Source organism: Lactuca serriola, chromosome 2, assembly GCF_051521515.1.
Source record: "Lactuca serriola cultivar US96UC23 chromosome 2, Lser_US96UC23_V15, whole genome shotgun sequence".
Taxonomy (NCBI): Eukaryota; Viridiplantae; Streptophyta; class Magnoliopsida; order Asterales; family Asteraceae; genus Lactuca; species Lactuca serriola.
Genome location: NC_136409.1, coordinates 224321511 through 224333620, shown reverse-complemented (window position 1 = coordinate 224333620; position 12110 = coordinate 224321511). Strand labels below are relative to the sequence as shown.

General features: G+C 36.0%; 1 protein-coding gene across 1 annotated transcript; it reads left to right on the top strand.

The window, feature by feature from the left end:
* The first annotated feature begins 3723 nt into the window (after window positions 1-3723).
* On the top strand, window positions 3724-10837 carry LOC145088693 (RING-finger, DEAD-like helicase, PHD and SNF2 domain-containing protein). The gene is made up of 16 exons (XM_079027083.1): window positions 3724-3958; window positions 4524-5400; window positions 5475-5743; window positions 5822-6305; window positions 6394-6856; window positions 6929-7327; window positions 7403-7852; window positions 7955-8121; window positions 8194-8410; window positions 8494-8694; window positions 8765-8881; window positions 8984-9398; window positions 9496-9689; window positions 9773-9924; window positions 10021-10291; window positions 10379-10837. Exons 2-16 carry the CDS (start codon window positions 4634-4636, stop codon window positions 10664-10666), a joined length of 4854 nt encoding a protein of 1617 aa, XP_078883209.1. The 5' UTR covers window positions 3724-3958; window positions 4524-4633; the 3' UTR covers window positions 10667-10837.
* The last annotated feature ends 1273 nt before the right edge of the window (window positions 10838-12110 follow it).

The window sequence follows — 12110 nt, the reverse complement described above, 5'->3', positions numbered from 1 at the left end:
GCGAGAGGGAGACGAGAATAGTTCCTTTTTCCACGCGTCTCTTAAAACCAAAAACAGGAGGAAAAACATTTATGGGCTAATGGTCAATGGAATTTGGATGACTGACATTGATTCTATTAAGCGAGATACGATGGACTTCTTTAGTAATAAGTTCAAAGAAACTTGTCGTGATCGCCCTGCACTAATCAACGGGAATTTCAATATGCTTTCTGAGGAAGATAGGTGTGCGCTTGATGCGCCTATCGATCTCACGAAAGTCAAGGATGCTATTTGGAATTGTGGGAGCGAGAAGGCGCCCGGACCTGATGGATTCACGTTAAAATTTTTTAAATGGTTTTGGTCTCTCATGCAAGACGACATCATGCGCTTCGTGAAACATTTCGAGTCTTTCGGTTGCTTTTCTCGTGGCTGTAACTCCTCTTTCATTTCCCTCCTTCCTAAAGTGAAGGATCCTCTCTCCCTCGTTGATTTCCGCCCCATCAGCCTCATCGGCAGCTTATATAAAATTGTGGCTAAAATTCTCGCTTCCAGAATAAAAAAAAGTGATTGGTAAGGTGGTTGACAAGGTTCAAACTGCTTTCATCGAGGGACGAAATATTTTAGATGGGCCGATGATCATAAACGAGATCTGTACATGGGCGAAAAAAGTCAAACACAAGACTTTTCTTCTTAAGGTTGACTTCGACAAGGCTTTTGATTCTATCAATTGGGGGTATTTGGAGTCCGTTATGGTGCAAATGGGGTTCGGATCGATATGGCTGAAGTGGGTCAAGGGATGTCTTTCCTCCGCAAGGGCTTCCGTTCTCCTTAACGGGTCTGCTACAAAGGAGTTTCCGTTATCCAAAGGCGTTAGGCAAGGTGATCCTCTGTCGCCTTTCTTGTTTATAATTGCAATGGAGGGTCTCAACGTGGCGGTGAAGTCGGCTTGCCAGAAATCGTTGTTTTGTGGCATTAAAATCCCCAAAGATGGTCCTTCTATTTCTCATTTATTTTATGCAGACGACGCGATTTTTGTGGGCGATTGGTCTAGTACGAATTTTTGCAATATTGCTAGAATCTTGAGATGTTTTCATGCGGCTTCGGGGCTAAAGGTCAACTTTCATAAGTCCAAAGTTTATGGTATAGGAGTTACGGATGGGGAAATTATCTCTTGTGCTCGGATTTTAAGTTGTGATGCGGCTTCCTTCCCTTTCAGTTTTTTGGGTGTCACAGTAGGAGCGAATATGAAATTAAAACGAAATTGGTATCCGGTTATTGATCGGGTGCAAAATCGGCTTAACTCATGGAAAGCTAAGATCCTTTCATTTGGCGGTCGGCTTTCTTTGGTTAAATCCGTTCTTGGTAGCCTTCCTTTATATTTTTTTCTCTATTTTCAAAGCCCCTATCTCTATTATTGGAAAGTTGGAAAAAATTAGGCGTCAATTTCTTTGGGGAGGCAGCGACAACAAACATAAGATTTGTTGGGTGTCTTGGAGTTGCGCTCTTGGGCCAAAAGAAAAAGGTGGACTTAGTATTGGGTCTCTTCGATCCTTGAATCTATCGTTTCTTACCAAATGGCTTTGGAGATTCAAGAATCAACCGAATGCACTATGGAGACAGGTGGTCTGTGGTATTCATAACTTGAGCAGGAAACCGATTCATCACCTTGCTAAGAAGTCCCTCACTGGCGTATGGTCGGAGATATCGCAGGTGGTGAACATCCTGGAGAGTGAAGGGATTAATTTTAATTCTGTTTTTGGAGTTAAGATTATGGCTGGATCTAATACGTTATTTTGGCTTGAAGATTGGGAGGGGATGGCTCATTTGACTCTCGATTTCCTAGCCTTTCGATCCTTGACAAGAAAAAGTCATGTTTCGTTTCGGAGCGTATTCTCCCAAATGAGTTCAAATGGGTCTGGAAGAGGAATCCTTCAAGTGATCAGGAACTGGCGGATATAAATTCCCTTAGCGGGCTTATATCTAATGTGGTCACGTCTCATGGTTTGGACTGGTGGATTTCTTTGCTTTCCGGAGATCGGGTGTTTCATGTGCGTGAGCTTCGATGTCTTATTGATTCCAAGATAACCTCGCCTATGGTGAATCCCACTGTCTGGTTTCACATTCCCCCCTTAAAAGTCATTTGCTTCGTTTGGAGGGCTTGCATTGATCGGATTCCGACGGTGATGGCGTTGTCTAAAAGAGGTGTTCGTGTCGGGACTAACTCCTGTCATCTATGTTCCTCAGGGGTTGATGACACTGATCATTTATTCACGGGTTGCTCTTTTGCCGAAGATATTTGGAAATGGTTGTGCCATTGGTGCGGTATTCCCTTTCGATCGTTCAATAACGTCTCGTCGTTAGTGGAGTTTGCGGCTAATTGGGGTCATTGCCCAAAGAAAAAGAGAATTTTTCTGGTGATTGTTTATGGATTCCTATGGTGTATTTGGAAAGCGAGGAACGAAAAGGTGTTTAGATCTACTTGTGCTAATGCTCCTAAGGTGGTGGATAATATTCTTGCTTTGGTGTTTGATTGGGTTAAACATATGGGGAAGTTTAATAATTGTAATTGATATGTTTGGGTTTGTAATCCTTTTGACATTTTGTAGCTGTGTTGTTTATGTTTTTGCCCTGCCTTTGCCTCGTTAGGCTGTGACTTTAATAAAATTCCCCGCCGGTTCAAAAAAAAAATGTGAAAATCATTGGGGTTGTTTCATAATCCGATTTATAAATTTTTGCAGCCTAATAATCATGACTATTTTGGTAAATCTGTTATTTTTTTATTAAATCTTAGAAAATATTAAATGATATTATCATTAGTTGTCTTTTTTCCTCTAATAATAATAATATTTTGAAAATAAATTCAAAATTTAATGATTTTATTACAAAAAAATTATGTATGTTTATATTTAACTAGCGAAAAACCTGGGCTTCGTCTCGGGCCGTTTTTTATGATAAAATGTAAAAATTTTGACTGTAAGGACTAAAAGTGTCAAAACGGTTAAATAATTAAAAGGGTTAGAATTAACAAGTTTTTAGAAAAATGATCAAATTTATCAATTTCTTAAAGTTTTGTGGCCAAACTTTGAATATTAAAAGATTCCTAAAAAACATAAAAAATTTGATTGAAATGACCAAAAATGTCAAAACGACTAAAAATGAAAGATAAAGTTAACAAAAATCATATAAGTTTACTATTAATTTAGGAACAAAGTTTTAAAAATCATTAGTTAAACAAGTGAGTTTTATATAACATTTTAGATACATAAAGATAAAATAATTAAATTAATAAAAAAATCCATAAAAAGTTTAACAATTAAAAAGACACTTTAATTAGAGATCATCAGTATTAATGAAATAATAAGATGATAATATTTACCATTGGAAATGAAATTTCCTTATTTCTAAAAAAAATCTTTCTTAATAAATAAAAATAATTTGCTACGTGTCAATCTCTAATGAGTTTTGACACTTGTCATTTTGTGATATTTTTAAAATAAATATTTAGTTTGTTTCATTTTTTAAAATTAAAATCATTTATATATGTAAAATATTAAATATTAAAAATATTATATGAAATTGTAATGAATATATTTCTTACTTTCTTATTTTAAAATTATTTTAAAGCTTTACATAAAAAAATATTTATTGTTTAAATTTTTTTTATTTATTTAAATCATCCCGTATAATAACATCTACTAATCTATTATAATGTTCTTTGATTTTGTTAAACGGAGACTAGATTGACCTTTCAAAAACACAGGATCCAATTGAATACATAATTTCCAAGAGAAAACGATCAGCACATAATCGGGTAACCCGGTATCAGTTCTCAGTTCACCCGTCTTCGTTCGTAGTGGCTCTCCGTCGCGGTTGCACCGCCCACGTAAACCTATAGAATTGACGGAGCAAATTCTTCCATCTTATCAGAAGTGTCCTTTGAGAGCTTTATTGATTCCTCAATTTTGTGCCAACTCTCCAGGTTTGGATTCAAAACATATTCTACGTATCTTTTTTCTTTCTCACTAATTTGAATAGATGTTGACAAGTCATGTAGGACAGTAGGAGTTAAGCTGTTAGAAGTTGATCACGAAGTTGCTTGAACTTTCCGTGACAAGTTTAATCAAAATGCTACAGGGATATTAAGTTCTATTTTACATTTGGATGTCAGACTTGTTAGTGTTCCACTTTAAAGTTCGTTAATTTGTATTATTCAGCGAAGCATACCAATTATATTGAATTTCATGGTTAGTACCAAATTTATTTAAGTTTTGTATTCCTATAGCAGTATAGTACCTTCTTTGAGTTTGACAAGAAAACTCAATGTAGCTATTTCTTTTTGAATTGAACCATCATACGGGCTAGGTTGTAAAAAATTGAATATGAAGTTATTATGAGCTTCATAATGTAGTACAAAGCTTCACCTGCTGGCTTTAATTAAGTTGTTGTGAGTTTTATCTATTTCTTTTGTGCTGAATGGGAACCTATTCAGAGTATTTGGATATCAAACTTGTTACTTACTTACGTTTGTAGTTTATTTAATTCAGATTCAAAGTTGGGAGATGAACCCTAGAGAAAGCGTCTACCTTTCTTCCATGAGAAATCCATAACTTTCTCCTCAATCAAATGCCAGTTTGCAAGTAATGTGTCTGGTGTGATGGGTAGAAGAAAGCAAACACAGCCTCGTAGGGCACAGGCTACTGTTGGCAACAATGGTGTTTCTAAAGAGGATTTTTGCAATCCAGACACATCCCCTGCTTTAAAAACCGAGCATTCTGGTAACAACAATCCGTTTTACATTGAAGTCGATAGAGATAACTGGGTGTCGAAAGAGCATTATGACATCTCAGAAGTGATTCTGACAAATTTGAATGTAAGTGAAGAGTGTTATGATAGAAAATACGAGGATCAAAATTTTATCAATGAAGAAAAGTATAACTTTAGGTTTCGGTTGAACGATGTAATAAAACCATTGCATATCCCTGTCTTATCTACTTCTGATATCTATCTGGAATTCATTGAGAAGCGAGTGGACATGGAAGCACATGTGATGGTAACAGGAAATTTTGATGGGCCTAGTGAAGGTGTTTCAGGGCTTGTTCACTTGGTTAGTATGAAGTTTTTGACTTTGAGGCCTACTACAGGGTTGACTTTTTCAGGGAATTTGTCATCTATTAGATTAAGAGTAGAGATACAAAAGTGTACATTTGAGGGTTCTGAGTCATTTTTTGGGACTACAAGGCAGATATGGAAGAAGAGTATGATGAATGTCATGGCTTGGCTACGCCCTGAAGTAACTACCTCAGAGGCTAGATATGGATATAAGGTACCTGAAGACATGGAGATTGGCCTACAACTAAATGAAAATACGAAAGGATCCAGGTTTGATGTATCTGGTTTTTATGAAGCAATAAAACCCTCAAAGTGAGTGTGCATAGTGTTGATACTGTAGATGATTATGGTTTATATGTTTATTTATTTTAATAATAAAATTGCAGGGATAACCCGATGCTAATGGATGACTTGCCTGACTTGCTCCCTGAGCTTAGACCATATCAAAGGCGTGCAGCTTTCTGGATGGTTGAACGAGAGAAAGGAACTTTCAGACATCTGAGAGAAAGTCAACAAAGTCAATCTGTTTCACCCCTATGTGTCCCTGTGGATTTAGTTGATTCCTGCTTTAAAATATATTACAATTCATTTAACGGAAGTGTTTCAATGAATCTTGAGAACTGTTCATCTTATGTTGTTGGTGGTATTCTTGCAGGTTAGTCTTTCTAATCTTTCATATATTTTTTTTTGTTGATGTTTTTACTGATATGTTTCTATGACAACACAACAACAGATGAAATGGGTCTAGGAAAAACCATTGAGCTGCTTGCTTGTATATTTGCACATAGAAAATCGGACATAGATGCTGATGATATAAGAAACAAGACAATACAAGTTGCTGGAGAGCAGAAATCTAACATCAAAAGAATGAAGAAAGAACGTGTTGAATGTGTATGTGGGGCTGTAAGTGAAAGCTCAAAGTATAAAGGTTTATGGGTACAATGTGATGTCTGTGATGCTTGGCAACATGCAGATTGTGTAGGCTATCAATATAAAGAAACAAATTCAGAACCAATAAAAGATTCAGAAAGTCTGAACGGTGATTCAAGAAAACGCAAAAGTTATAAAGGCTCCAAAGTCGTTATCTGTGATGGGGCCCACATTTGTCCATTTTGCTTAGAATTGAGTCAAGCAACCGGTTCCCCTGTTCCTACTGGTGCAACTCTTGTAGTATGTCCAGCACCAATATTGCCACAGTGGCATGCTGAAATAACTCGGTAAACTATAACTACTATTGCTATTTATTGATCATTCAGCTTTATTGTATATATGCATGCTAAATGGTTTGTTTATTTCTTTTTGCAGTCATACAAGTCCAGGTTCACTAAAAGTTGTTGTGTATGAAGGAGTAAAACCAAGTTCACTTTATAATAATACCACATCTGTTACGAAAATTGATGAACTGATTAATGCTGACATTGTGTTAACAACATATGATGTGCTGAAACAAGACTTATCTCATGATTCTGAAAGGAATATAGGGGATAGGCGACTTTTGAGATACCAGAAGAAGTACCCTGTGATTCCAACTTTTCTGACTCGAATATTCTGGTGGAGGATTTGTTTGGATGAGGCTCAAATGGTGGAGAGTAATGCTGCTGCTGCAACAGAAATGGCAATGCGCTTACCTTGTATGCATCGTTGGTGTGTTACAGGAACCCCAATACAAAGAAAGCTGGATGACTTATTTGGGCTCTTAAGGTTTCTTAAAGCAACTCCTTATGATGTTTTCAAGTGGTGGGTTGATGTTATTAGGAATCCTTATGAGGTAATAACTAACTTACAGTTATTTACCTAATATGGGGGATTTGCAATCATGTTCTTGTTTTTACATTCACAGATGGGAGATGCAGGGGCTGTAGAATATACTCACAATCTCTTTAAACAAATAATGTGGAGATCCTCAAAATCACATGTTGCTGAAGAGTTGCACCTTCCTCCACAAGAAGAATGTCTCACTTGGCTATCCCTCACACCAATTGAAGAACACTTTTATCAGAGGCAACACGAGACCTGTCTCACATATGCTAGGGAAGTCATCCAAAGTTTCAAAAGTAGTATTCCTGAAGAAGAAGCTTCAGGAAATGATTCATCGGATTCTTTCCTTACACATGTGGAGGCTGCAAAACTTTTGAACTCCCTCTTGAAGCTAAGGCAAGCATGTTGTCATCCTCAAGTGGGAAGTTCAGGCGTACGTTCACTGCAGCAGTCTCCCATGACAATGGAGGAGATACTAATGGTTGGTTTTTCTTTTTATAATTCTTTTAATTCTCATTGTGTTATTTATCTTCTAATCAGCTTTACATTCCCCTAGGTTCTTGTAGGTAAGACTAAAGTAGAAGGGGAGGAAGCCCTGAGGAAGTTGGTTGTTGCATTGAATGGACTTGCAGGGATTGCTATTATTAAACAAGATTTTCCTCAAGCTATATCATTATATAAAGAAGCACTTGAATTAGCAGAAGAGCATTCAGAAGATTTCAGAATCGACCCTCTGTTAAACATTCACATACATTATAATCTTGCTGAGATACTCCCTTTGACCACAAACACTATACAAAAGTTTAATTCAGGTAAACAGAATCCTGGAAGTTGTGAAGGTAACATGTGCAAGACATGTGATGAGGATAGACCATTTTCTCTATCCAGTTGTACCAGTTACCAATCTTTGCAGATCACATGCAACAATTTAAAGCAAAAGTTTTTGTCTGTTTTCAATTCAAGATTGTCCATGGCTCAGCTGGAATTCAGGAAATCATATGACTTGGTAATTTCTCCAACCTTACTTTTTATTTAAAAAAAAGGTTCATTTAGAATTTCTGAATCATTCATAAATCTGCCATGTGTTTCTTCTTAAACCTTTTTCAAGGTTAGTAATGGACTTAAAGATAGAAGACACCAACATACTGCTTGGTGGGCTGAAGCCTTGCAATATATCGAGCAAAATAAAGATTCTTCAACTGATTTCATCAGAAAGATAGGAGATGCTGTCTCTGAGACTCTTAACACTTCTAGAACATCAAGACTCGCATCCCGGTTTGTAATAGTTTATGTTCATTTTCTGCGTGTTTAATTTAATAGACCTTAATATTTTATTTTATAATTTAGGTTTCAGAGCATAACTGCTCTCAAGTATCATATCCAGAGTGGTCTGGAAAAATTGGAAGATTCTAGAAGGACTTTGCTGGATAGACTGTTGGAAGTTGACCAGAGCATGGAGAATCCAAGTATAGAGGATGTAGAACGTGTGAGATATTGTCCAAAATGCCAGGTCAATGGAGAGGGGCTCATATGTGTACACTGTGAACTAGACGAGTTATTTCAGGTTTTTAATCTTATTTTCAAAGTTGTACGTACATTTTGTTGATTGAAGTAGAAGGCAACTTGATCTCTTTTTGCTTATTTCAGGCATATGAGGCGAGGCTGTTTCGATTTAACAAAGGACATGGTGGAGGGGTGATTTCATCTGCTGACGAGGCGGTTGATTTAAGGAAAAAAGTGTCGGCTTTAAATCGGTTCTATTGGACTTTGTCACAGCCTGACAAAGCTCCACCACCATCAAGTAATGAAGATGAAGGGAAGAAAAGGGATGTTGGGGAGAAAGTTATGGTGAGTATACATATATCTACATGCATGCACATCATCAATCATATTACGTATTATTTTTTCATATGAACAGGTTTCTAAATCTCCTTCAGAGCTGGAAGTTGTTCTTGGTGTTATAAAGAGCTATTCGAAGGCTCAATTAGGTAAAGAAGCCATGTCAGCAGCCAGAAAGCATCTATCTCTTCTTGAGGTAATGGATAAGGGATTCCATTTTTTGTTTGTCTTTATAACAAAAGGCTGACTACCTTTATTTACCCAACATTTTGTACTTTTTTGTATTTACTATTTTAAGGGAATGCGTAAGGAGTATGGTCATGCAAGATCCTTGGCACTTGCTCAAGCTCAAGTGCTTAATGCTCATGATGAGATATCAATGGCGACATCACGATTACGCCTTAGAGAAAATGAGGATGATAAATCCATTGATGCTTTGAGTCTGGAAGAGCTAGAAACAGCAAACGTTGAAAATTCGAGTGAAAAGTTTGTTGCTTTATCCTCGTTATTGCGTGTGAAAGGGCAACTTCGGTATTTGAAGGGTTTGGTACAGTCAAAACAAACTGTTGATGATCCATCTCATGAAGTTATGATGAATTCTAATACTAATTTGGTGAAAGAGGGATTAGGCGATGACATGTGTCCTGTTTGTCAAGATAAGATCACCACTCAGAAGATGGTTTTTCAGTGTGGGCATCTTACATGTTGTAAATGTAAGTATAGTGTTTAATTTGTTGATTGATTCTTTTTCATGTTGGAAGGGTGTTGTGCATTAAAGTAATAGTATGTTGTTAAATGATAAATGTGCAGGTTTTATTGGAATGAGTGAGAGGGGGATGAGTCAGGCTGATAAGAAATGGATGATGTGTCCAACATGTAGACAACCCACAGAATATGGGAACGTTGCTTTTGTTGATGATGAGCAAAAACCACCTGATGTTTCTGTTACTGCTTTTAAAACCTCAGAAGCTTCTGTGACTGTCAACGGTTCATATAGCACCAAGGTATATAGTAGTATATTATACATTTTATTTAATGCTTTTAGGTTACTGTTGATGATTTATTTATTCTTATTTTTTTTTTGTAGATTCTAGCAGTCACAAGGAGAATACTGTGTATCGGTTCCACAAATCCAACAGACAAAATTCTTGTTTTCTCAAGTTGGAATGATGTTCTTGATGTACTGGAACATGCTTTTACAGCTAATGATATTAGTTTTATCAGAATGAAAGGAGGAAGGTACATTTATTTTATACGCAGTACAACCTCCATGCCATACCATACCATACCATACCTGTGAGTGCTGATTTTATCTGCGGGAAATGACTTTTTCAGGAAATCACAAGTTGCTATCAGTGAATTTAAAGGAGAGAAAGTTGATGTGAAAGATGGTGTGAATAAGAAAATGAAAATGAAGCAGAGAGAAAGAAATTCCATTCAAGTAATGCTGCTATTGATTCAGCATGGGGCGAATGGGCTTAATCTTTTGGAAGCACAACATGTTATTCTTGTAGAGCCGCTACTCAACCCCGCAGCAGAAGCACAAGCCATCAGCAGGGTCCACCGCATCGGACAGACCAAAAAGACACTCGTTCATCGTTTCATAGTACGCACGCATGCGCACCTTTTAACCAGTCCCAGTACAATCTGTTTTGTGTTCTGTCCTGATTAATAAAATGATATTGTATGACAGGTGAAGGACACAGTGGAAGAAAGCTTATATAAACTGAATAAAAGCAGAGATGGTGGTTCGTTTATAAGCGGAAACAAAAGGAACCAAGATCAGCCTGTTTTCACACTCAAAGATGTTGAGTCTCTTTTCAAAGTTTCTCCATCAACAATCCAACAACAGAAAAACCAAGACAACAAAGATTCAGATTTAATGCATCTGCCGCCAGGTGTCGCCGCTGCTATAGCCGCCGAGAGGAGGCTCATGGACCAGACCAAACAAGTTGATGAAGCGGGGCGGGGCCCATCATAGGTGGCCGGGTCTATACTCTAGTTCTCTCTCTCAGTAAATATCACTTATTAGCTTAGATAGTTACTATAGTTTGAAATGAACTCTCTACACTCCATATTGAGTTTTAGTTTAGTTTCATTTTCAGATTTTTTTCTCTAATTTATTTAATATAAAAACAACTTAACAGGAAAACTGACATGTTGGTTGCTTTATGTATTCATCATATTTTGTTTGTTTTTAGGAGCAAATGCAAGAAATAGTATTAGTGATATGGTTTCTAGTTTTTCCTTATTATAATATTGCATTTTCTTTTTCCTAATTACAACATTGTACTTCAAACTGTTTCTTATTACCAAATTTGTCCATCATATGTTGTAATACGTTGATTTCAACTATGATAACCTGACACAACTTAACATATTTTTATGCAATACATATGTAAGTTCATTTTCATTGTTGTTCTTGATTCAACCCCATGTCTAATGTTTCCTGTTTGGTGATTGGGCTATTTTACACCCATTCATGTTGTGGGGATTTCATAATTAGTTAATAGTCTTCAAAGCTCAAGCTCAAGTTCAAAGTTAGCTGCCTCTTTTGGTAAATGTGGTTCTGTTATTGCTACTATATGCTTATCCGCTCCTCTGTTTCACCACTATCACGGGTGTGTACTTAGATGTTTTATAATTTTATTAGGGGATAATGAAATAAATGGGTAACAAACTAATAGTTTAAAATACCATTAAACTGAATAAATGTTGTCAGAAGGTGACAAACTTTCATATTTGTTTTTAAAAAGACCATTGTAACTGGGAATAGTAGGTTTTTTCTGTTTCAATGGTATTTTTTTTTGGTAAAAAAAGTGTTACCTTTTAACATTTATTTAGTTTAATGCTATTTCTAAATTGTTTTGAATAGTTTGGTGCGAAAATGATCTTAGAAGATTCTTACTTTAAAAAAACTTCGAAAAAATGTTTTTAGCATAAAATTATTTTTGATAGAAAATATGAAAATTTTGCAGAACAATAATTTTGCAGGTCTAACTAATGTTTTTTTTTCCCTTCCCAATGCCTCATTGTTTTGGACATTTGCGCAGGTCAAACCTCACTTAGAACTTCGTTTTATCAACGTAAACTTCTATTTTGATGTGAAAATTTCTACAAGGATTCCTAACAAAAAACATAAATAGAAGTATTATTTTTTTTTAAAATATGAAAAGTGAACAATAATTTCACGAGTTAATTTTTTTTCAAAAATATTTTAGACATTTCTAACGGTCAAGCATACGAATTCATTGATAAAACATGCCAATTTACATATTCAATCCTATTCCAAAACATGTGGTTTTGGATTTCTTTCATGTCCGACAACTATTTCTTAAGTTGTACCTGTAAAATTAATTAGTTTTGAAGGAAAAAACTTAACTTTTTGTTTAAATTTTGGAAATTGATTAATATTTTAATTAATT